This window comes from Macaca thibetana, chromosome 14, assembly GCF_024542745.1.
Source record: "Macaca thibetana thibetana isolate TM-01 chromosome 14, ASM2454274v1, whole genome shotgun sequence".
Classification (NCBI taxonomy): Eukaryota; Metazoa; Chordata; class Mammalia; order Primates; family Cercopithecidae; genus Macaca; species Macaca thibetana.
Window position 1 is genome coordinate 1,517,601 of NC_065591.1, and position 22,531 is coordinate 1,540,131.

Below are 22,531 nucleotides of genomic sequence, written 5' to 3' on the forward strand. Positions count from 1 at the left end.
ATCGCTTGAACCCGGGAGGCAGAAGTTGCAATGAGCTCAGATCACGCCAGCGCACTCTAGCTTGGGCATCTCAAGAAAAACAACGACAATGAAAAAACCAAACCAACAAATAAAAGACTCACTGTAGTAATGATAGATATGGGGAAACATCATCTGTTTTCTCCATGTTGCTGAAAAGGTATTAATAAACCGTCAGCGCCTGATACAGTAACAATAGACGGAGAAGTCCTTCATACGGGATAAACACAGGCACACCCATAGTTAGGTTTTCCTGCAAACGTGCACATTCATATCTAAAGCAAAGCCGTATCTCTACTCAGCACCATGCCAGGAGCGGAAGGCGCCTGCTCTCTAAGACAATGGTTTTACAGTAATGATTGCAGCCTCCACCCGGAGCGCTTCAGGGGCCTGAGCTAGGGGCTGTGCTGAGGAGGGGGCTCCGGTCACCTGCGGCGTCTCCCTCACTCCTCCAAACCCCCCAGTCTCCTCCAGCTAGGCCTTCCCCTCGGACCCCAAGCCTTGCTTGAACCAAAAGGTTCGACCTCTGCCCCTTCCTAAGGCTCATTCCTGAGCTGGGAAGAGAGAGATCAGGAAATTCCTTGCAGAAAAGGAAAAATCAGTCATTACCTTGTGTGTTGTGTGTGTGAGGCTCTCCCAGACCGTGGAGGCAGGACCTTTCGTTCCCTCGATTTGAAAGGCATTAAACGCAGATTCTCTGGCTGTCCAAACTTTTTTACACATGGAAGAATGCATAAGCGTGTAAAGTGTAGCTTGCACCCCAATACACTTTTGGCTTCTTGGGTTTGGGCCATCTCAATCAGAGCTTGCACACTGCTCCTCATTTCCTTCTTTCTCCTAAGCTGGGGGGCACCAGGCTTCAACCGTGGTTAGTGTCCCAGTGTGAACCCCACACGCCTGCACAGCTGCAACCATTTTCTTTGTCCTTAAACACAAACGTTTATGTTCACCAGTGCCCGTGTAAACTAGCAGCTCCGTCTTTCCGTCTCCTTGTTTGCGTTCCTTTGCTGGACCTGTCACCTCACAGATGCGCTTCACTGTACCCATCCCTCCCCAGAAGGTTGGAGCCCTGAGAACAGGTGTCCCTGGTTGTGGTCATTGTTCTACCCTCTGGTTCAATGACAGTGCCGGGCACACAGTGCACACACAGTAAATATTTGCCAAATGCGTGCAGGGCTCCAAGCGAGCCTGAGCAGCTCTGGGCAGAGGGGCTGAGAGTCTCAGGGTTCCCTCCTGGGTTTCAGGGACCAGCCAGGTCTGGGAAGGCAGGAAGCCGGCTTGACTCAGCAGGGCTGCCAGGGGACTCTGTGGTAAGACGGCGGGAGAGCCACAGGCCTGAGGTGGCAGCTTCTGGAGCCCAAAGTTGGCCCAAGGCTCCTGCTGCCTGGCAAACTCCAACCGCAGATGCAAGCGACAGCCCTGGCATCCCAGTCTCCAAAGATTGAGTGGCTGTCACTGGCTTTAGGATAAAAATCAAGCGTGACCCTTAAAAACGCCCCAATATGGTGGAAATATGTGAACTGGACGTGATGCACGTTGTGTTTTACATTTTGCTTTATAACCCGCAGCAGAGCAAGTGCAAAGGGCTCGAGGCTCAAGCAGGCGTTGGCTTGGTGTGTTTGGAACTTGGGGAGCAGAGGAGGGCTGCAGGGGGAAGAGGGCATGGGGAGAAACGTCTTCAAGGGAAGGTCTTCCCGTGCTGTGTGCAGCCCTTAGTCCTGTGCCTGGGGCAGGCGGCTTTCGTCTCTCCTGGAGCCCCCCCCCCACCGGTCCTGGCTCCCCATGCAGTGCCCAGTGCCACCCTGGCATCCCGCTGGGCTCTCCCACCGGCCCGGGCCACTTCCATCTTCCCACAGGAGTGGGAGTCTCGCGGAAGGGGTTTCGTGGATCTTCGCCCACTGTTGTCCCTCTCGCTGGACCTGCAGCTTGGCCCCCACGTGTCTTCTCAGCCAGAGCTATTTCTTAGTTCCTCAGCCCTCTGCTTGTGGTAAATGTTTCTCTTTCCTGAAACTTTTCTTTAAAGGATTTGATTGAGACCTGTAGCCACTTCATTTTCCCGGGGAGTTGGTCACACGTGGCAGAGCCCCAGACACGTGGAAAGTGGCTGTAGTAACTCCTGTGGGTACCCGGGGAAGCGGGGAAGACCCTCCATGCTCAGGGCCATCCCTGGCCGCTCCCGAGCACCCTCAGGCTTCACCTGCCCCTTGACCCTGGCCTCTCTGTCCAGCCAGAGCCCCAGGAGCTGCCTGTGGTTGAAAGGTTGGGCTACACCTCAGGGCATGTGGCCACACACACCATGGGCACCCTGGGGTCACAGGAGGAGCATCAGGAAGACCCTCTGTAGGACTGGGCTGTGGCTGGGTGGTTGGGGGTCTCCCCAGGTTGGAGGCTGCCGGAAAGCTGGAGCCCCCATGACCAGCTGGCGAAAGTCTGACCCCAGGCAAGGCCCAGCTCCTGTTAGCAGAGAAAAGGGGAGGTTTGGCATTTCATGGCGGGCACTGGGATCCTGATTTGTCGGTGTTTAGGCAAAATTATGAAAGGGCCATTCTGTCTCGTCTCATCCCGGCCTTATAGTGACTTGTCTGAAGTTGTTTTCAGCTGGAATGCAGGCAAACAGACCACCCTCAGACCACCTCCACCCGACACCACCTCCAACCCTAGACCACCTCCAACCCCAGACCACTCCACCCCGTACAACCTCCAACCCCAGACCATCTCCAACCCCGGACCATCACACCCCAAACCACCTCCACCTTGGCTCATGTCCACCCATAGACCTCGGCCACCCACAGACCACCTCCACCCACAGACCTCCTCCACTCGAGACCACCTCCACCCCAGACCACCTCCACCCCAGACCACCTCCACCCCAGACCACCTCCACCCCAGACCACCTCCACCCCAGACCACCTCCACCCCAGACCACCTCCACCCTCAGACCACCTCCACCCCAGACCACCTCCACCCTCAGACCACCTCCACCCTCAGACCACCTCCACCCCAGACCACCTCCACCCTCAGACCACCTCCACCCTCAGACCACCTCCACCCTCAGACCACCTCCACCCCAGACCACCTCCACCCTCAGACCACCTCCACCCCAGACCACCTCCACCCCAGACCACCTCCACCCTCAGACCATCCCACTCCCAGACCACCTCCACCCTCAGACCACCTCCACCCCAGACCACCTCCACCCCAGACCACCTCCACCCTCAGACCACCTCCACCCCAGACCACCTCCACCCCAGACCACCTCCACCCTCAGACCATCCCACTCCCAGACCACCTCCACCCTCAGACCACCTCCACCCCAGACCACCTCCACCCCAGACCACCTCCACCCCAGACCTCCTTCACCCCTAGACCATCTACCCCTAGACCACCCCACCCCCAGACCACCCCCACCCCCAGACCACCTCGACCCCCAGACCACCTCCACCTCCAGACCACCTCCACCCCCAGACCACCTCCACCCCCAGACCACCTCCACCCCAGACCACCCTTACCTGACGGAGGTTTTGGGGCTCTGGAAAGCTCCCTTCAAAGTTCTCTCCAGTGTGGGCTCCCTGGCCCGCCCCTGTCCCCTGGTGTTTACCCACCAAGACCGGGGACCTGGCCTCCCCTCCACAGCTGGGGAGGGGTCTTCCTTAGGGCGATGGCAGGAGGCCCGGGGGCTGTCCTGGCTCTTCCCTGGTTGTTCCTGATGGATCAGAGAATTCTCTCCTGCTTCTTCCCCAACATGAAGCAACAGGCTCACATCCAGCAGCTGAGAGGCACGGCGGGGTGGGGGGTGGACCGCGACCCTGGGCCCAGGCCTCAGAGGCAGAGGCAGAATCTGTCACTGCGGCTGTGCCCACGTCCACCCTGACCCTGGGCGTGAACTGGCAGCAACTCGCTTTCGGGAGGGTGGGGACCGCAGTGGGTCCTGCTCCCTCCTTCCCTCCCTCCCTCCCAGGGGAGCCAAGGGAGCACCCTGGACCCCTGAGCTGGGAGTCCGCAGCGCCGTGACCCCATCTGCCCCACTTACCACTGGCTGCCCCAGGCCCCTCCTGGGGTCCTCCGCGTGTGTTTCTGGGGGCACCACATCACTGGAGGCCAGGACGGGCTGGGGAGGCACCAGTAGCCCCAGCACCCTTGCTCCAGGCAGGGCAAGCGCTGAGACTCCAGGGGCTGCACCACCTCCCTGTGGCCAGGCCCCTCTCCTCTTTCTCCAGGTCCCTCCAAAAGTGCTGGGGATGGGCAAGGGGGAACTGACACGACCCCTGGCTCTCCCTTCAGTGGCTGAGGACCCCCAGTGCCCACAGGCTCAGAGAGGGAGGTCTGGTGGGTGCTGCGGGGTAGCCCCAAACTGGCACCCGGGAGAGGAGCCCCTTCTGCATTGCGACCCTCCCACCCACAGCACAGAGAGACCTGCCCCAGCGCTGGACATGGGGGTGGTCAGTGTGTCTGGCCACAGGCCCAGCGCACCGCACTGGTGGCTGCTCCTCTATCCTGTTTTCCTGCCCATGTGACCTGGAGCCGCTGTGCCAGGCCTCCCACCACCAGGTTAGGGAAACAGCAGCAGGAAGAACCCCCTGGACTCCTGACCAGCAGAGGGGGCTCCTGAGGGTCAGAGAACTGCCAGGGCTGCGGGCTCTCCCAGTTGGGGGGTACCCTAGCCCACCGTTCAGCTCCTGTCTCTCGGCACCCCCAACCACCTCCACACTGTTACCGGCAGGGGCCCGATGCCCACGTGGGAGGCTCACCGCAGAGGCTGCAGTCTCTGGCAAGACGGGGTGGGGTGCATGTGGGCGGCAAGCCCCCTGGGTGCCGACGCAAGAGACCGAGGGCACGAGCTGTTCCCGTATAATAAAGAAAATATATAAAATAAGAATATACTAGATATAGATCATCGATATGATTATATATGAACACTATTACTCATTAGTTTGTAGCAGTTACTCTTTATTCCAATATTATAATAATCCTCGCTCTATAATCATAACCTAGGAAAAACCAGGCTGTACAGAGACAGGAGCTGAAGGGACACGCTGAGAAGTGACCGGAAGACAAGACTGTGAGCCCCCGTCACGCCCGGGCAGGGCCACTAGAGGGCTCCTTGGTCTAGCAGTAATGCCAGCGCCTGGGAAGACGCCCGTTGCCTAGCGGACCTTGGTCTAGCGGTAGCCTCAGTGCCTAGTAAAGGCGCCCATTACTCAGCAGACCGGGAAGAGGGGGGGGGGTCTCCCTTTCCCCAGGGGAGTTTAGAGAAGACTCTACTCCACCACCTCTTATGGAGGGCCTGACATCAGTCAGGTGCACCCGCAGTTATCCGGAGGCCTGACTGTCTCCCTGCGATGCTGTGCTTCGGCGGTCACGCTCCTGGTCCGCTTTTATGTTCCATCCTGTACACCTGGCTCCACCTTTTAGATAACAGTAGCAAACTTAGTGAAAGTACTAAAAGTTTCTGATATGCAGAAATAATGGCGTAAGGTGTCTCCTCTCTCTCTCTACCCGCCTCGGCTGCCAAACAGGGAAAGGCCCCCTGTCCAGTGGACACCTGACCCACGTGACCTTACCTGTCACTGGAGATGGCTCACACTCCTTACCCTGCCCCTTTGTCTTGTATCCAATAAATATCAGCACAGCCTGGCATTCGGGGCCACTACCGGTCTCCGCCTCTCGGTGGTAGTGGTCCCCCGGGTCCAGCTGTCTTTTCTTCTATCTCTTTGTCTTATTTCTATGATCTCTCATCTCCGCACACGGGGAGAAAAACCCACAGACCCTGTAGGGCTGGTCCCCTTCCCCAGGGTCACAGGGAACCCCAGGGCACTGCTTCGCCGCACGAGCCTTATCCAGAGGGATGGGGGGGAGGGAAGGGGTGAGACGTGACGGAGCCGGACCCAGCTCGGGGACAGGGTGGTGAGGTCCATGGTGCCAAGGTTCTAGGGCACCCACCCTGAAGTCGAAGCTCCGGGACCTGTTCCTCATGATGTGAGTGGCCCTCAGGGGTAGCAGTGTGTGGGGTGGACCCGGGCGGAGTGAGGTGGCTGCTCCAGGGACCCCCACGGGACACCTGGCCACCTGTGTCTCCTCACATGTGTCAGCTTCAGTGCCTGGGAGGGAACAACCCTGGCTGCCACAGGGAATCCACTAGGAGGCTGTGGTGCAGAGAACATGAGGCTCCTCCCCGCTCCACCTTTCTGGCCAGCGCTTCTGCAGAGCAGCAGAGGGGCCGGAGTCTCTGGGCATGGCCTCGCAGAGTGGGCTCCACCAACATCTCCGGCTTCTGCTGGAGGCTCCCTCCCCTTGGCCCGCCACTCATCCCCTTCCCGAGTGACACAGCAGGACAGGGGGTGGTGGGCCAGAAGGGAAGGCTGCAGGCAAGACCCTCTGCGGAGCAGTCCCCGGGCTCTGAGTTACCTCCACCACCCACCCTGGCCTGGGGCCTGAGGACTGCTGGGCTTCCTCCTGCTTGGGGGTTTCCGGTGGTCAAGTCCACTGTCCCCAGCCATCCAGAAAACAGGAGCCACCTGCCCGTGGAACACAGTGGGGCTTTTAATCCGCAGAAGCCTGTGCTCCTGGGACTTCCGCTTTTAAGGGGAACATGTGGAACCTTGGTCCCTTCAGGAGGGGCAGTCCCCACCCACCAGTCGCCCAGGGCATCGCCCTCTGAGCCCCTCTCAGTCCCCGGGCCTGCGGTTCCTGTCTCAGGCAGTTCAGCTCCGCTGACTCCTCCAAAAAGAGCTCCCCTGACCGTGGGCTTCCATAACCAGCTGAGATCTGCAAAGTCAGTGCGGGGACCTGGTCCAAACCCGTTATTCTAAATCTGACAAAAGAACAGGGCCGCTAGCCTGCTTTTCAGTGGTGAGGTGTGTTTCCCGGACCCATTATTGATACTGGGGTCTAACGACATTTTCTAAACTCTTACAGCTTATATTAAAATGTCGAAACCTGAGTCCCTTGACATTGAGGAAAGTGGTCAGTTAGTCAAGCCATAGGGTTGGACAGTAGATGCTGGACCGTCATCACCAAGATTGTTCATTGATTTTGAGGCAATACTTCAGGACTGACAAATGATAGCAGCCTGAAATACTCTGTGTGTGTGTGTGTGTGTGTGTAATGAACATTCGATGAGCGTGTCAATGGTAACATCTCCTCCCTACAAAAGAGCATAGTTTCTATGCTCATGCCTGTAATCCCAGCACTTTGGGAGGCCAAGGCAGGCAGATCACCTGAGGTCAGGAGTTTGAGACCAGCCTGACCAACATGGTGAAACCCCATCTCTACCAAAAATACAACAATTAGCTGGGCACGGTGGCACCCTCCTGTAGTCCCAGCTACTCGGGAGGCTGAGGCCGGATAATCCCTTGAACCTGGAAGGTGGAGGTTGCAGTGAGCCAAGATCATGCCATTGTACCTCCAGGCTAGGAGACAAGAGCAAGACTAGGTCTAAAAAAAAAAAAAAAATAAAAAGAAAGATCTTATTTTCATACCACTTTCTAAAAGGTGGGCGATGGATTTCAAGATGAGCTGTTCTCAGCACTCCTTCTCCTTCTGGAAACCCTGCGGTCGGCCCACCTTGGCCTCTGAGCTGCATGGCTGCGGAAGGAGGCTGAGACACGTCCCCAGCAGATGCATTTCACACCATTTGCACTGAGTTGTAAAGGCTAAAACACTTTTCACTAAAGTGACTTTTGGAAATTTATATGACATTATATTTAAACTTTACATCTTAGAGGTATTGGGCTTAAGTAGAAATATTTACAATCTGGCTCATCCTGAGAACCAGCCTTTCCATAGCAACTCTTTTTAGATTTGACCACCTCTCCAGAGAGGGGCTCACCTGCAAGTTGTGGAAAGTTCTTTGTATTTTTTTTTTTTTTTTCAAGACAGTCTCGCTCTGTCACCCAGGCTGGAGTGCGGTGGTGCAATCTCAGCTCACTGCAAGCTCCGCCTCCCGGGTTCAAGCGATTCTCCTGCCTCAGCCACCCGAGTAGGTGGGACTACAGGCACCCGCCACCACGCCTGGCTAATTTTTGTATTTTCAGTAGAGACGGGGTTTCACTATGTTGGTCAGGATGGTCTCAATCTCCTGACCTCATGATCCTCCCACCTTGGCTTCCCAAAGTGCTGGGATTACAGACATGAACCACTGCACCTGGCCAGTTCTTGCAATTTCTAAGACGCAGAGTGGACTTGTGCTGAGACCTGCCACGGATGGAAGCCCTCTTGGTGTACGAAGAAAATTGACGGCCGTGGTAGAAGGTGCTGTTTCTTGCCAGGAGGGAGTAACATGGAGTCATAGGATTATAACAGTCTTTCTGATGATCTTCTACCAAGTCTCACTCCTAGTGAGAACCATTTCTCATGCCTAAAAGCAAGTTTTACTGCTTCTATGGTGAAAATAGGCTATTTTAATAATGTTTTCTCTTGGGACAATGATGCTTTGTAAATGGAAATAACACAGATTCTGTACTTTTCCCCATCTTGTTTTTCTTTCTTTTCTTTTTCTTTTTTTTCTTTTTTTGTTTTCGAGGCAGTGAGGCAGACTTTATTCATGGGAACTACAGCAGTGAGGTTTTGCAGCAGGGGAAAGAGGTTGCAGCCTCTGAGTTTGCTTCATGCCTTTGACACACAGTAACTTTGAATTCTTGCACTTATAATTTTTTGAATTATGAAACTAATACATGTTAGTAGCTAAACAAGAAAGGAAAGCACGAAGGAAAATAGCAAAGGATCCCGGTGTCGCACACACACAAAGCAGCGGCATCCGCCCAAGGTCTTCTGTGTCTCACAAAGGTGGCTACCGACCCTCGCATGGAGATGCTGCCTGGAGGGTGTCACTGACCTTGGCTGTCTGCAGGGCCTCTCCGCAGACCTGGATGGATTTCAGTGGGAGACTAGAGCATCACTTCAGATATTTGAATGTAAAAGCATCCCGAATGATTACCTTTTAGCTTGAGATTTTGGCTACCTTTCAAAAAGACATAGTTTGACCCTTCCAGTCCTAAGTAACGCAGGAATGGCAAACGCTCCTGAAGGCAGGGAGGCGGCCCGGCCCGCACTGAGCTTCTCACCCGCCAGAGGGCGCAGCCACCCGGCCTTCCTGAGGCAGGACAGTGGCCTTTCCAAGACCTGCGGAGTCCCCGTGAGGGACGGTGCCCTCGCTGGCTGGGGACTGAGCTGCTTCTGTATTTCCAACCGCCCCAGGGAGCCTCCGGAGCCTGGCATCTCGGGCGGATGAGAAGCTGAGCGTGGTCAGATGGCCTGCAGGATCCCACGGCGGGCCAAGCCCTGGCTGGGGGACAGTTTTTTTGGGGGAAGCAGCAGCTGCCTCAGTTTACCGCGGCAGCCGGAGGAGGACCTGGGCAGTGGCCAGTGTGGCTGTTTGCATGGCGGGGAGAAAGAGGTGGTCCCTCCTGCCTGCTGCTGATGCCCATGGCCTCCTGTCCCCAGGAAAGGGGTCTGCGCCCCTCTCCAGCCGGAACAGTGAAGGAAGAGGCCACCCTCTCAAAGGCCCTTCTGCTGCTCACCGCGGGGCGAGTGATGACATGGAGCAAGAACCGGGTCGGAGGACTCCTTCCACGTTCGGGGTCCCCGTGGTAACTGAAGAATTATCCATCCAGAGAGGCAGAGGAGGGCACGGGGCAGGGATGCATTTTATTATTGATAACTACCATTTTACATGTTAAACTATCAGCAGGGCCCTAGGAGATGACATAAAGAGGAAGAATAACCCGCGTGGCGCTCTCGGCACAAAGCGCCCGGGTTCAGGGATGCATGTGCGTCCTGCTGTCTGCTCATTCGAAGAGCAAAGGAAGCAGGGATGGTTTAGGGCCTCTGAGGTGACCCGGAATCAGGAGGAACGGCGCCGCGAGAAAGACGTTTCTCATTTTGTGAGCAGGGAGCCCACTGTCCAGGAAGCGCATCTGAGCCACAAAGCTAATCACAGATCACCGAGCCAGCGCCGGCTCCCGATTTGTCTGCGTGGCTCCAGGTGGCAGGTGCTCCGCAGCACTCGTAAAGGGTGTGGATGGCGAGGCGTGCAGGCACTGGCCAAACAAGGGCTTCCCTGGATCCTGGAGTGGCTCCTTCCAGCCACGGCCAAGGCTGCTGGAGGGAAGCCCAGGCTGAGGGCACATCTTGTGTGCTGTCACTCACAGGCACACACCTGTATTTGCCATGTTATATACACCCATATAATCATCTTTACGATCTTGTTAAAATTAATATACAAATTGAGGGTCGGGGGCAGTGGCTCATGTCTATAATCCCAGCAGTTTGGGAGGCCGAGGCCGGAGGATCACTTGAGGTCAAGAGTTCAAGACCAGCCTGGCCAACATGGTGAAACCCTGTCTCTACTAAAAACACAAAAATTAGTCAGGTGCAGTGGCACATGCCTATAATTCCAGCTTCTTGGGAGGCTGAGGCAGGAGAATCATTTGAACCCGGGAGGTGGAGGTTGCAGTGAGCCAAGAATGCACCACTGCACTCCAGCCTGGGTGACAGAGCAAGACTCCATCTAAAAAAAAATTAATATATAAATTAATATGAGTAACATATAAATATACATTAATACAAATATACAAAAGAATACATATAGTATATAATAATATATGCAAAATATAGGACATACAAATAATATAAATTAAAAGATTATGAATATGCATTAAATATTAAATAGTATTAATATAAATATACTTAATATTTATTATATATATCTGTATGTACCTATACAGATACAGATGGATATCTATCTCTATAGCTAGATATTTCTATCTCTATACACACTCATCTATATCCACATGCATGTATATGTAAAAAGAGAGAGAGAGACAGAGACAGAGAGAGGTTTATTTCAAAGGATTATCCTGTGCTATTGTAGAGGCTGGCAACTCCAAAATTCACAGGGCAGGCAGGTCATTCCCACAGGAACTGCTGTTGCAGTCTTGAGCCTGAAGGGAGAATTCCTTCCTTCTTTTGGGAACTCAGTTTTTTCTTTTAAGACCTTCACCTGATTGGATGAGGCCCACCTGCCTTCATCTGATTGGATGAGGCCCACCTGCCTTCATCTGATTAGATGAGGCCCACCTGCCTTCATCTGACTGGACGAGGCCCGGCCACATTGTCGGAGGGACATCTGTTTCACTCAAAGCCTACTGATCTAAAATGACTGATTAAATGGCCTTCACAGCAACATTCAAACTGGTGTTCGCCCAAACAGCCTGGCACTGTGGCCCAACCTAGGTGACATGAAGCTAATGACCTCCGTGTGCCTGCAGGGCGCTGTTGCGCTCCATCCCACTTCTGTGTCAGAGAGCTGTCTGAACTGCTCCAGCAACTCTGACACATGGGGACGTCCTGTCCTGAAGGGGTACGGGCTTTCTAGGACTGGTTTGGCAATCTCTCCATGAACGGTCCTGCTGTCTCGAGCGTGAGAGGTTGGAGCGTAAAGAGCAGATGTCTGCGGTGTCCCTGGTGCTTCCTGAGAGGAGCACCACACTCAAGCTCACCCCCCCACGGCGGATGTGCTGGACCGGGCTCCTGGGGTGCCCGGGGGCCTCTTCTCTCTCTTTCTTTTGCGGTTTCATCATGTTTCCCACCCTGGTCTCAAATCCTGGGCTCAAGCGATCCTCCCACCTAGGCCTCCCAGAGTCCTGGGATTACAGGCGTGAGCCACCCCACCCAGCCAGAATCGAGGAATATCTTACTGGACACTAGAGAAAAGACTGACCTTGTCACTAAACGGCAAAGATCTTGGCTGAATTATGTCCATGTTCAAGCGCCCTGTGGAAGGAGTTTAGGAGCCAGAAGCTGGGACGATGCTGAATGCTGCATGGAGCCTCTTTCAGAGGGGCCTTAATCCCATTCGCGCGAGAGGAGGCCTTCCTCACCGCCTACTCCCCTCCCAAAGGCCTGGCCTGTTACATTTCATTGCATGAATTTTGGATGGGACGCATTCACACCAAAGCGTCATCCTCCTGAGTACCTCTCTGAAGCCACCTTAGGGCCTACACTCCCCCGGGCGTGGGATATCACACCGTGTTCCCTGGAGCTGACCCCGATGAATGTGGGCTCACAGGCATTGCCACTGCCTACCCCCGGAGGCATCAGACGCTGCTTGTCTTGTCTCTGCTGTCTTTGAAAGGTTGTCGCAGGCCTGAACTGCATGAGAGCGAGACGGAAACCCAGCCAGGCACGAACTAACGGATGCCCAGGCCGGCGTGACCCTCCTCCTCCTCACCCTGGCAGCAGAGACCCATGTTGGCCATTGAGAAAGAACTGACCCCCAGCGAGAAGCAACAGGGAACATTCAGAATCTCCTGTCTGCCCCCATCTGGACCGTGAGATGAGGAATGGCTTTGTCGTTTTTGTTACTGTAACCGAACCTTGGAGAATCACCGCCCAAAGAGTGCATCTGTGAGCCGTTTAAAAAATTATATGCACACAGACTCTGAAGGAAAAACCAGGGACAAACCGCTCATATTCCATGAACCTTCCTTCCACATAAGCCGCCACGTGTCGCTCGGCAAAGCCCTGGGCCTGGCAGTGGGGTTAGCCTTTCCCACTCAGGAACCGCGCTGGCCACTTTTCTGCCAGCGTCGGCGCCCCGGAGCTGCTTTCCATAGCGCGGCATCAGGAACGTCACTCTTCACTGTTGAATTCAACGTGGGCATCTTTAATGGCTCAGTGATTTCTTTTAAAAAAGGCAAAATTCCACACAGGGGCCTTGGTTCCAGAGCTCCCTTTCCAGGCTGCAGTTGTGCCGCGCCGGCCACCAGGTGACACTGTTGCATAGCGAAAGGAAAACGGCCCCGCGCCAGAGACCCAGGCAGGGCTGCGCGGAAACCCTGGAGGGTCAGCCGGATGGAGGGAGCTGCAGGAGGGGCGTCGTGCTTTCTGGGGGTGCAACTTGGTTTTTCCTGGAGGGGTAAAGCTCTCCTTTGGCAGGTGCCTGGGGGTGCCCTTTAAAGCAGGGAGCCCGGGAAAGACCCAGCTCTCTTCCCGTGAGCTCATCCCTGGTATTCAGTGTGAAGGGCCAGCAGCCTGGTCTCTGAAATGGCCCTCCAAGGCCTCCTTGTCCCCTGAAGCACACGGGCAGACCGCGGGGGTCTGGGTACACCATGGCTGTCCCTTCCCTCCAATGCTGGGCGACCCACATGGGTGGCCACTGCCTGACCTGGACCCCTGGCCGCCAGCCTGCACGCCCTGGGTGCAGAGGCAGGCGAGCCTGGCCTGGTCTGAACAGTCTTAGGAGGATTCTCTGGGCCCGTGTGCTCCCACCTACCACTGAAGGGCACAGTGGAAGCATCTGGACACGCACTGGGTGCTCTCGTGGCCTGGGACAGCCTTTCCCTGCCGGGCTCCTTGCTTTGTGTTAACCCTGAAACTCGGGAGCCTGAGCCGGGGAAACGAGGGACTCCAGACAACATCCAGCTCGGATGCCGGAATCCTCTTCTGCTCAGAGAATCCAGTCAGCTCAAGGCTTTGTGCTTTCCCATGACCAAAGAAAAGAAGTCAATGAATGAAAATCAAATAAAGGAAATGATTTTTTGCCACCACCAGGGAGCAGACTTCCTGTCCATACCGCCGTCCCTGGCTGGCACCATAGGGCCCATGTGTTCCTGTGTGTCCAGAGGCCCACGGAGCCCAGATGGGCCTGGGGATGATTTTAGCCATCATGGAGGCTGCCCATCGCATCCGGAAGCCCCTGCTTCTCTCCCAATGTGGGCCAGGCTCACCTGAATGCTGAGGGCACGGGCGAGTGGTCGTTACCTAAATGAGCCAGAGACGGCCTCTGCGCACTGGCCCCTGGGTCACTCATTTCTTCCCTGCAGGCTGAGCTCATTAGTTCAAGAACCCACTGGCACCAAACTCAGATTTTTATACGTTCAATTGTTTTTAAAAATAGCCCCAAATGAGCAGACTTTCAGCCATTTAGAGTCTGTCTGCCGCACAGATTCAGCAAAACCTCGCCTGGAAGCTGTTTGCTTTTCATCATCCCCGCGGTCTGTCTGTCTGCGTCTCCATCTCTGCCTCTGTTTCTGTCTCTGTCTCCGTCTGTCTCCACTTCTCTTCCCCCTCTCTCTTGCTCTCTCTCCCTTCTTTCTCTGTCTCTTGCTCTCTCTCTCTTCCTTCGATCCCCCTCTCTCTCCCTTTCTCTCCCCCCACCCCTACCACCCTGTCTCTCTCATCTGTATGATGGGGAATGAAGGACTCAGCCATGGCCACCCATGTGGCGGTGGGAGCTCAGTTCCCCGAGCCTCTACTTGAGGGGACTCTGAAGGGTTTCATGTCGCGTCAGCTTGTGATATGCACAAGCCGACTGCAGCAGACACAGCTGGGCCCTGCGTGCACCCAGAGGTCACCTGTGCACACCAGCATGGAGTCCAGCCCACGGGGAAGGCCGGAGTCAGGGAAGGCAATCTGTACAAATGAAAGAGAAATAACTCAGATGACACCATGGTGTCCCCTGCAGTCTTGCGGAGGGTCCCCAGCAGCCGTTTCTGCACTGAGGCCTCCTTGGCCTCCTCCTCCCTCTTCCCTGCACTTCCCCGAATCGCACCCTCCCCGTGAGCTTTGCCCTCCAGACTTTGGCTCGGGATCTGTTTTTGAGGAAACACAAACTGAGATAACAGCCCCGAGATTCCAGGGCTCCCTGTGACCGCAGCAGGGCCTGGGTTATCCGGACGGGCGGACGCAGCTGTCCACAGATAGGCCTGAGGCTGGGCAGGGGGTAGGGGGATGTGGTCTGCGTGCGCCTCTGTTCCCGTTCCTGTCCCCTTCTGCCTTGAGGAGCGCACGCCTGCTCCATGGTCACGTTCCTCCTGCGTCAGGAGCCCCCTGGAACCTGCGGCCCTTCGGATCTGGTGCGCCCTGTGGGGCCGAGCCTCATGCCACTTGGTGTCACGTACTCAAGCATTTATTTTCCCACAGAAATTTAGGAGAAAGCAGAGATTGTTTCTAGTCAATGGAAGAAGCGTTCCTCGGTGGATGGAGAAGGCCTGGCTGTGCTCCAAGGCCCTGGGCCTTGCAAGCTCGTCTCCTGGGACTTCCTGAAGCTCCCTGTGGACCATGAGCCTGCCGGGCCACCTGGAGCACAAGGGGCCTCCGGGGGCAGCGCGGGCACCGCGGGCCGGGCCCACGAGAGAGCTTTCTTCACCTGGGCCTCCCCGAGGGCTGACAGCCCCTTGGGTCCCCAAGGAAATGCGTTCCAACCACAGAATGAGGTGCCGCTGGGGCACATCCTTCCTTGAGCAGGACAGCCAGTCATGGTGCCCTCTCTGAGTGGCGTGGGCATCTGGGTAGAGGAGTGCCAGGACATGCCTGGGCAGTACCCTTTGGGATGCCACCGGCTCTATTCCCAGCTGCCTGCTGTATCTCTTCCGAGGGTTGATGGGTGTGAGGGCTCCTGCGTGCTGGACCAGCAGGGCGCCCTGCAAGATGGTGCAGCCTCGAGGCAGCGCCAGGAGGTGACGGCTCCCCCACGCAGGCTCCCGAACATCAGGGATGTGCAGTAAAGACAACCTCATTCTAACCTTCTGTCTGTTTGGATAGAGATGAACACGGTCCAGATCTCAGCCTCCTGGCAGATGCCAGACACCGCAGTGATTTGCTCCAATAAGCTGACTGCCCCAGAGCGGTGGCTGCTGGAGTCCCGATCCAACTACACTATTGTCATTCCTACACCCAGCCGTGGGCGATCTGTGCTGTTAGACCAGGGGGCTGCAGTGGGTGAGACAGAAGCCTCTGGACCCCCAGTCCTTGGCATCGGGTGGTTTCTGGGAGTCAGGAAGAGGTGGCACTTTTCACGTGCCTGTCAGGATGGACCCCTCGCTGCTTCTCGCTGTGGGTCCATGCAGCCAACACAGAGGTTTGTGGTCACCGAGGACATTTGTGCAGACACTTTGTCCAGTGCCCGAGGGGACAGCTGCAGGCCAGCTGTAGAATCCATGCAAGGTCTGCCCTGAGCGGTTTGCGTTGAGATCCAGGCAGTCATCTGCTCTCCACACACTTCCACTCTGACTGGGAGGGGGCTGTGGTGTCCTTCCCCGCCATGGGTCAGCGTCCCCAGGCCCTGGATGATTCAGGCACAGTTATACCAGTAAAAGACCACTGCTGTCTGGGGAAGGCCAGGAGCATGCGTGACGCCCACTCAGATGCTGCCCTGGCAGCAGTCTTGTTCAGGGTCCTGGTCTCCTGCACATTCGAGACGCCGAGCAGGGCTGGCCGCCAAGTGGGGCTGGCTGCTGTGCTCACCTGCCTTCCGCTGCTGGGGGCCGGGGGCTGCTGTGGTCACCTGCCTTCCGCTGCTGAGGGCCGGGGGACCGTGCTTCTTCGCCGTTAGTGGTGGAAGGAAAGTACATATGCTACAAAAACTAAACACATGAAGTGTTTTCCCCCCAAAGAAACAAGGGTGCTAGCAGGAAAGATGATCCGCTGCCAGAAGACCAAATAAAATAGCAAACCTTCTCTACAGGTGCCCAAGATGCCCTTGATAAAACCCAAAAGCCACTCATGGCAAAACCCAAAGCCAGAGATGGGAGGAAACTGCTCAAACGTGAGGAATCGTGTTTCTCAGGAGCCAGTGGTGAACATGACGTTAACATACGAAATGCAAATCACCGTCACTCAAATGAGAACTAACAGGGTCCCCGTTACCCCCGTAAACTACCGTCACTCAAATGAGAACTAACGGGGTCCGCATCACCCCCATCATTCATTCTGGTTCTAGCCACGGCAGGAGGACCACAGAATAACACAAGCCACGTGGGGACATTGCAGCCTGGCCGGCCGTGGTGGCTCATGCCTGGAATCTCAGCACTTTGAGAGGCCGAAGTGGGTGGATCACCTGAGGTCAAGAGTTCAAGACCTGCCTGGCCAACATGGTGAAACACTATCTCTACCAAAAATAGAAAATTATCTGGCTGTGGTGGCGGGTGCCTGTAATCCCAGCTACTTGGGAGGCTGAGGCAGGAGAATCACTTGAACCTGGGAGGAGGAGGTTGCAGTGAGATGAGATAGCACCACTGCGCTCCAGCCTGGGCGACAGAGTGAGACTCCAAAAAGAAAGAGAGAGAGAGAGAGAGAAAGAAAGAAAGAAAGAAAGAAGAAAAGGAAAGAAGGAAGGAAGAAAGAGAAAGAAAGAAAGAAAGAGAGAGAGAGAAAGAGAGAAAGAAAGAAAGTTAGTTGCAGCCTGCCTGAGTGGGGTGTCCTGCTGGTGAGGTGTGTGCTGCTGGGGTCTGGGCTTGCTGCTGACAAATGCCTTGAGAAAGGTTTGAATAGGGCTGGGCACAGGGGCTCACACTGTAATCCCAGCACTTTGAGAGGCTGAGGCAGGCAAATCACTGGAGGTCAGGAGTTCAAGACCAGCCTGGCCAATATAGTGAAACACCCGTTTCTACTAAAGATACAAAAAAAAAAAAAAAATATTTAGCTGGGCATGGTGGCACATGCGTGTACTCCCAGCTTCTTGGGAGGCTGAGGCAGGAGAATCGCTTGAATCTGCGAGGCAGAGGTTGCAGTGAGCCGAGATTGCACCACTGCACTCCAGCCTGGGTGACAGAGCGAGGCTCCATCTTAAAACAAAACAAAACAAAACAAAACAGAAAGGTTTGAATGTTCCCCAGCCATTTGAGTGGTCTGGTCTGCCCGGGTATGAGAGATTTTCAGGGTGCAGGGCTTTCAGTGCTAAACATCATTTTAAAAAAGCAGTCTCCAGGAGTGAGTGGGTCACCCTAGCAGCTGTGACTGGTGGCGCCCTTCCCTGCCCCTCACCTTCCCTGCCCCTCACCTTCCTTGCCCCTCACCAGCCCTGAAGGAACTTCCCCTGATTTTTGTTTTTCTTTGAATTTGTATGACGGCTCCTAACTTTCTTGCATGCACGTCAGTCATCAATATTTCCTTTAAGATATAAATCTCCTGTGTGTATTATTTGCCCATATTTCTTTTCTTTTTTTGAGACGGAGTCTCACTGTGTTGCCCAGGCTAGAGTGCAGTGGTGCCATCTCGGCTCTCTGCAGCCTCCATCTCTCGGGTTCAAACATTTCTCCTGTCTCAGCCTCCAAAGTAGCTGGGATTATAGGTGCCTGCCACCACGCCTGGCTAAATTTTTGTATTTTTAGTAGAGACCAGATTTCATCATGTTGGCCAGGCTGGTCTCGAACTCCTCACCTCGTGATCCACCTGCCTCGGCCTCCTGAAGTGCTGGGATTCCAGGCATGAGTCATGGCACCCAGCCCATAGTCCTACAAGGATTTTGTCTTCATCTTTTAAGTTCAGAATGTAAACACCTGTGGCTCTTCCGTCTCGTTTTGGGCCTTACTCTGAATTGTGTCCTGTCACCACAAGGTGTATGAACAAGGATGCTGGTGCTGCCTTCAGTGTCACGAAAGCAACAGAACGATGTCAAACCCAAGACGTGAAATGCTGAGATCTCCATCAACAGGTGACCACCCAGTTCATGACAATCCAACATGATGTGGAAGCTGATGGAAAAAATGAGGTACATATATATATTGATGTTACAACCGTCCCATGTTAGAAATAAGAAAGAAATTGGCCAGGCACGGTGGCTCACGCCTGTAATCCCAGCACTTTGGGAGGCCGAGGCGGGCAGATCACGGGGTCAGGAGTTCGAGACCAACCTGGCCAACATGGTGAAATCCCATCTCTATTAAAAACACAAAAATTAGCCAGGCGTTTGTGGCGGGCGCCTGTACTCCCAGCTACTTGGGAGGCTGAGGCAGGAGAATCGCTTGAACCCAGGAGGCAGAGGTTTCACTGAGCCAAGATCGCACCATTGCACTCCAGCCTGGGTGACAGAGCGGGACTCCGTTTCAAAAAAAAAAAAAGAAAAAGAAAAAGAAAAAGAAAAACAAATAAGAAAGAAATCTGCATATCTATGAGCCCAAGCACAGACAGTGGGTGAAACAGACACTGAGATATGTTCACGCTGACAGCGGAAGGATCGGGACGACAAGGGGTTGGGGGAAGTTTTTCGCTTTTAATTTTTGTACCCCTCTATTGTTTACCCAGTAAGAATGGTCGGGTATCCCTTTTATAATTAAAGGAAGTAATCCATTGAAGAAGATAAAATAAAGAACATTGAAAAGGATGCGTGCCTATGGTGGGCCTTTCTTTTAGGTAAAAATGAAGTCTAGAAAAATGAAAACCAAAATTTCTAACCATACATTTTTTAAAGAAAGAAGTTGGTAAAGATAAAAACATAAATTAGGCCGGGCGCGGTGGCTCATGCCTGTAATCCCAGCACTTTGGGAGGCCGAGGCAGGCGGATCACAAGGTCGGGAGATTGAGACCATCCTGGCTAACACAGTGAAACCCCGTCTCTAACTGTCTCTACTAAAAATACAAAAAATTAGCCGGGCGTGGTGGCGGGCGCCTATAATCCCAGCGACTCGGGAGGCTGAGGCAGGAGGATGGTGTGAACCCGGGAGGCAGAGGTTGCAGTGAGCTGAGATCGTGCCACTGCACTCCAGCCTGGGTGACAGAGGGAGACTCCGTCTCAAAACACCACCACCACCACCACCAACAACACACCAAAAACGTAAGTTAAAGAAATAGAAAAGAAAGAAGAGCTGAACACTTCACAAATGGAGAGCGGGTGTCTGGTGTTTGATGCGTTCCAGGCGAGTGTAGTCAGGAAAAGGAAGCGGCGTTGTCTGTGGGGTGGGGGCCTGTGGTGTGGCTGCAGCAGCCCCTTCCCTTCAGATGAAGACATTGTTCACGGGTGGACTGGCAGCCAGGACCAAAACAACACCCACAAAACCTGGCAGTCCCACGTAACGTTCTCGTGGCACGGCGGCTGAAGGATGGAATAACCAGAAGCAATTAGACAAAGTAGGTTCAGATCCACAGGCAAGGAATTAACTAACTTTGTTTAATGATGAAATGTGGAGAGACTGGAAGGACACTTTCGCTCTATCTGGGAAGCCGTGAGGCCGAGGGGGCCGTCCCCTTCCTGGGTCCCACAGGGAACCCATCTTCTACCAACCGATCCCAGGTTCGACAGGGTCTCTGGCTTTTTTTTTTATTTTTTTATTTTTTTATTTTATTTTTTGAGACTGAGTCTCGCTCTGTCGCCCAGGCTGGAGTGCAGTGGCCAGATCTCAGCTCACTGCAAGCTCTGCCTCCCGGGTTTACGTCATTCTCCTGCCTCAGCCTCCCGAGTAGCTGGGACTACAGGCGCCCGCCACCTCGCCTGGCTAGTTTTTTTTTTTTTTTTGTATTTTTTAGTAGAGATGGGGTTTCACAGTGTTAGCCAGGATGGTCTCGATCTCCTGATCTCGTGATCCACCCGTCTCGGCCTCCCAAAGTGCTGGGATTACAGGCTTGAGCCACCGCGCCCGGCCTTCTGGCTTTTGTTTGGAGCGCAGCAGGAGGCCCCTGAGGTGCCCATGAAGGGGAGGGATGGGAGGCGGCCCGTGTTCTCAGTGACCACTGTCTCTGCTGTGTGATGAGGGGTTGTCTTGGGGAGGAAAGAACACAGGCGACCGGCCAAGCTGCAGAAACACAGCTTAGAACAGGTCACAATCATGGTAGCAAACACCGGGGTGGGGAAGTCGGCCCTGACTGAGAGGCCGGGATGGATCCGAGGTACGTCTCCGAGGGGAAAGGAACAGGGCCCGTCACGGGCAGGAGGTGCTGCTGAGGAAAAGCAAGTCTCTGATGTGACTCCTGGCTTCTCACAATGGGGCAACGATCAGAAGGGGAAAGGCGGTGGGTCGAAGCAGAAGTTGCATTAGACACGTGCCAAGATCAGACGCCCGTGACACGGCCAGGAGGTGTGCAGGACACAGCCCATGATGAGACGTGCCATTTAGGCACAGTTAGGGACTGCAGGGTCATATTTAAAATTTCTGGTACACAGATGTTGTGTAAAGAGTGGGAGAGAGGGAGATCGGGAGAGAGTGGAAGGAGAGGAGGAAAAGGGAGAGGAGGGGGAGGAGGAGAGGGGAGAAAGAGGAAGAGGGGGAGAAGGAGAAGAGAGAAGGCCTCTACGAGCCTCAGAGCTGATGGATGAGGAGAAGCTTCAAAGTCTGTACAGCTGGGAGGGTAGGGGCAGCAGCTGAGAGGAGAGAGGGCGTTCAGATGGACGGGATGAGCGGTGCAGGTTGCCATGGGCGCAGAGGGACGATGAGGGCAGAACAGTGCCTTCGGGGGCTTGGATGACCACCAAGACATGTGTCAGGCAGGAGACCCTACCCGGCTTAGAAACTGAATGTCAGCCTGTGAATGTCTCATGGGTACCGATAAACATACTCCCCACAGTCTGTCCCACTCCCCACAGTCCTGTCCCACTCCCCACAGTCCTGTCCCACTCCCCACAGTCCTGTCACACTCCCCACAGTCCTGTCACACTCCCCACAGCCGTGTCCCACTCCCCACAGCCCTGTCCCACTCCCCACAGCCCTGTCCCACTCCCCACAGCCCTGTCCCACTCCCCACAGTCCTGTCACACTCCCCACAGCCCTGTCCCACTCCCCACAGCCCTGTCCCACTCCCCACAGCCGTGTCCCACTCCCCACAGCCCTGTCCCACTCCCCACAGCCCTGTCCCACTCCCCACAGCCCTGTCCCACTCCCCACAGCCCTGTCACACTCCCCACAGTCCTGTCACACTCCCCACAGCCCTGTCCCACTCCCCACAGCCCTGTCCCACTCCCCACAGCCCTGTCCCACTCCCCACAGCCGTGTCCCACTCCCCACAGCCCTGTCCCACTCCCCACAGCCCTGTCCCACTCCCCACAGCCCTGTCCCACTCCCCACAGCCCTGCTGCACTCCCCACAGCCCTGTCCCACTCCCCACAGCCCTGCTGCACTCCCCACAGCCCTGTCCCACTCCCCACAGCCCTGTCACACTCCCCACAGTCCTGTCACACTCCCCACAGTCCTGTCACACTCCCCACAGTCCTGTCCCAGTCCCCACAGCCCTGTCCCACTCCCCACAGCCCTGTCACACTCCCCACAGCCCTGCACCACTCCCCACAGCCCTGTCCCACTCCCCACAGCCCTGTCCCACTCCCCACAGCCCATGGCATCTGGCTGTACATGGAAGTGAGGAAGCTGCTGTCTCCCCCCATAGAACGTTGCTCCCAGTCAGGGCTCACCCCCTGTGGGGCAGGGCTCAGAGGCTCCTGGTTCAGAGACCAGGGCCCTTGTCAATTGCAGCGTGAACAGCAGGGTACTTTGCCCCTGAGTCCCACAGCAGGGGTGGGGACCTTGTCATGGTGGGCCCAGGTGACAACACAGGGCCAGCGATTCTTCACCCGGCAGCCAACACGGCGGCAGATGACAAACATTGCAGCCCTTGGCAAACAAAAAGCACGCAGCAAACAGTGTGGCCAGTACAGAGACCCTCCCCTCCCCGGGGACCAGGCAGGGCAAGGTCGTCCCCTGAGATGGCCTGCACCCACCGGGCCGCCTGTGTGACCAGCCACAGAACTCACTCAGCATTGGCACCCACAGCCGGGACAGGCAGGGTGCTGGGCCCGTGGTTTCCTGCATCT

The 22,531-nt window shown here is 55.4% G+C and overlaps 1 protein-coding gene across 7 annotated transcripts in view; it reads left to right on the forward strand.

Moving 5' to 3' along the window:
* The window catches only part of LOC126935852 (uncharacterized), a 104,024-nt gene that overhangs the window by 78,774 nt on the left and 2,719 nt on the right, over window positions 1–22,531 (forward strand). For 6 of the 7 annotated variants that reach the window (XR_007719319.1, XR_007719320.1, XM_050757938.1 and 3 more), the window contains one exon: window positions 18,355–18,508. Coding sequence is in view for 5 of the 7 variants with exons in the window: in XM_050757938.1 (XP_050613895.1) it covers window positions 18,355–18,483 (129 nt within the window). In the remaining 2 variants the exon portion in view is untranslated. Of the gene's footprint in view, window positions 1–5,010; window positions 5,078–5,534; window positions 5,682–18,354; window positions 18,509–22,531 lie in introns of those variants that run through there. The other variant, XM_050757941.1, reaches the window with a different exon arrangement.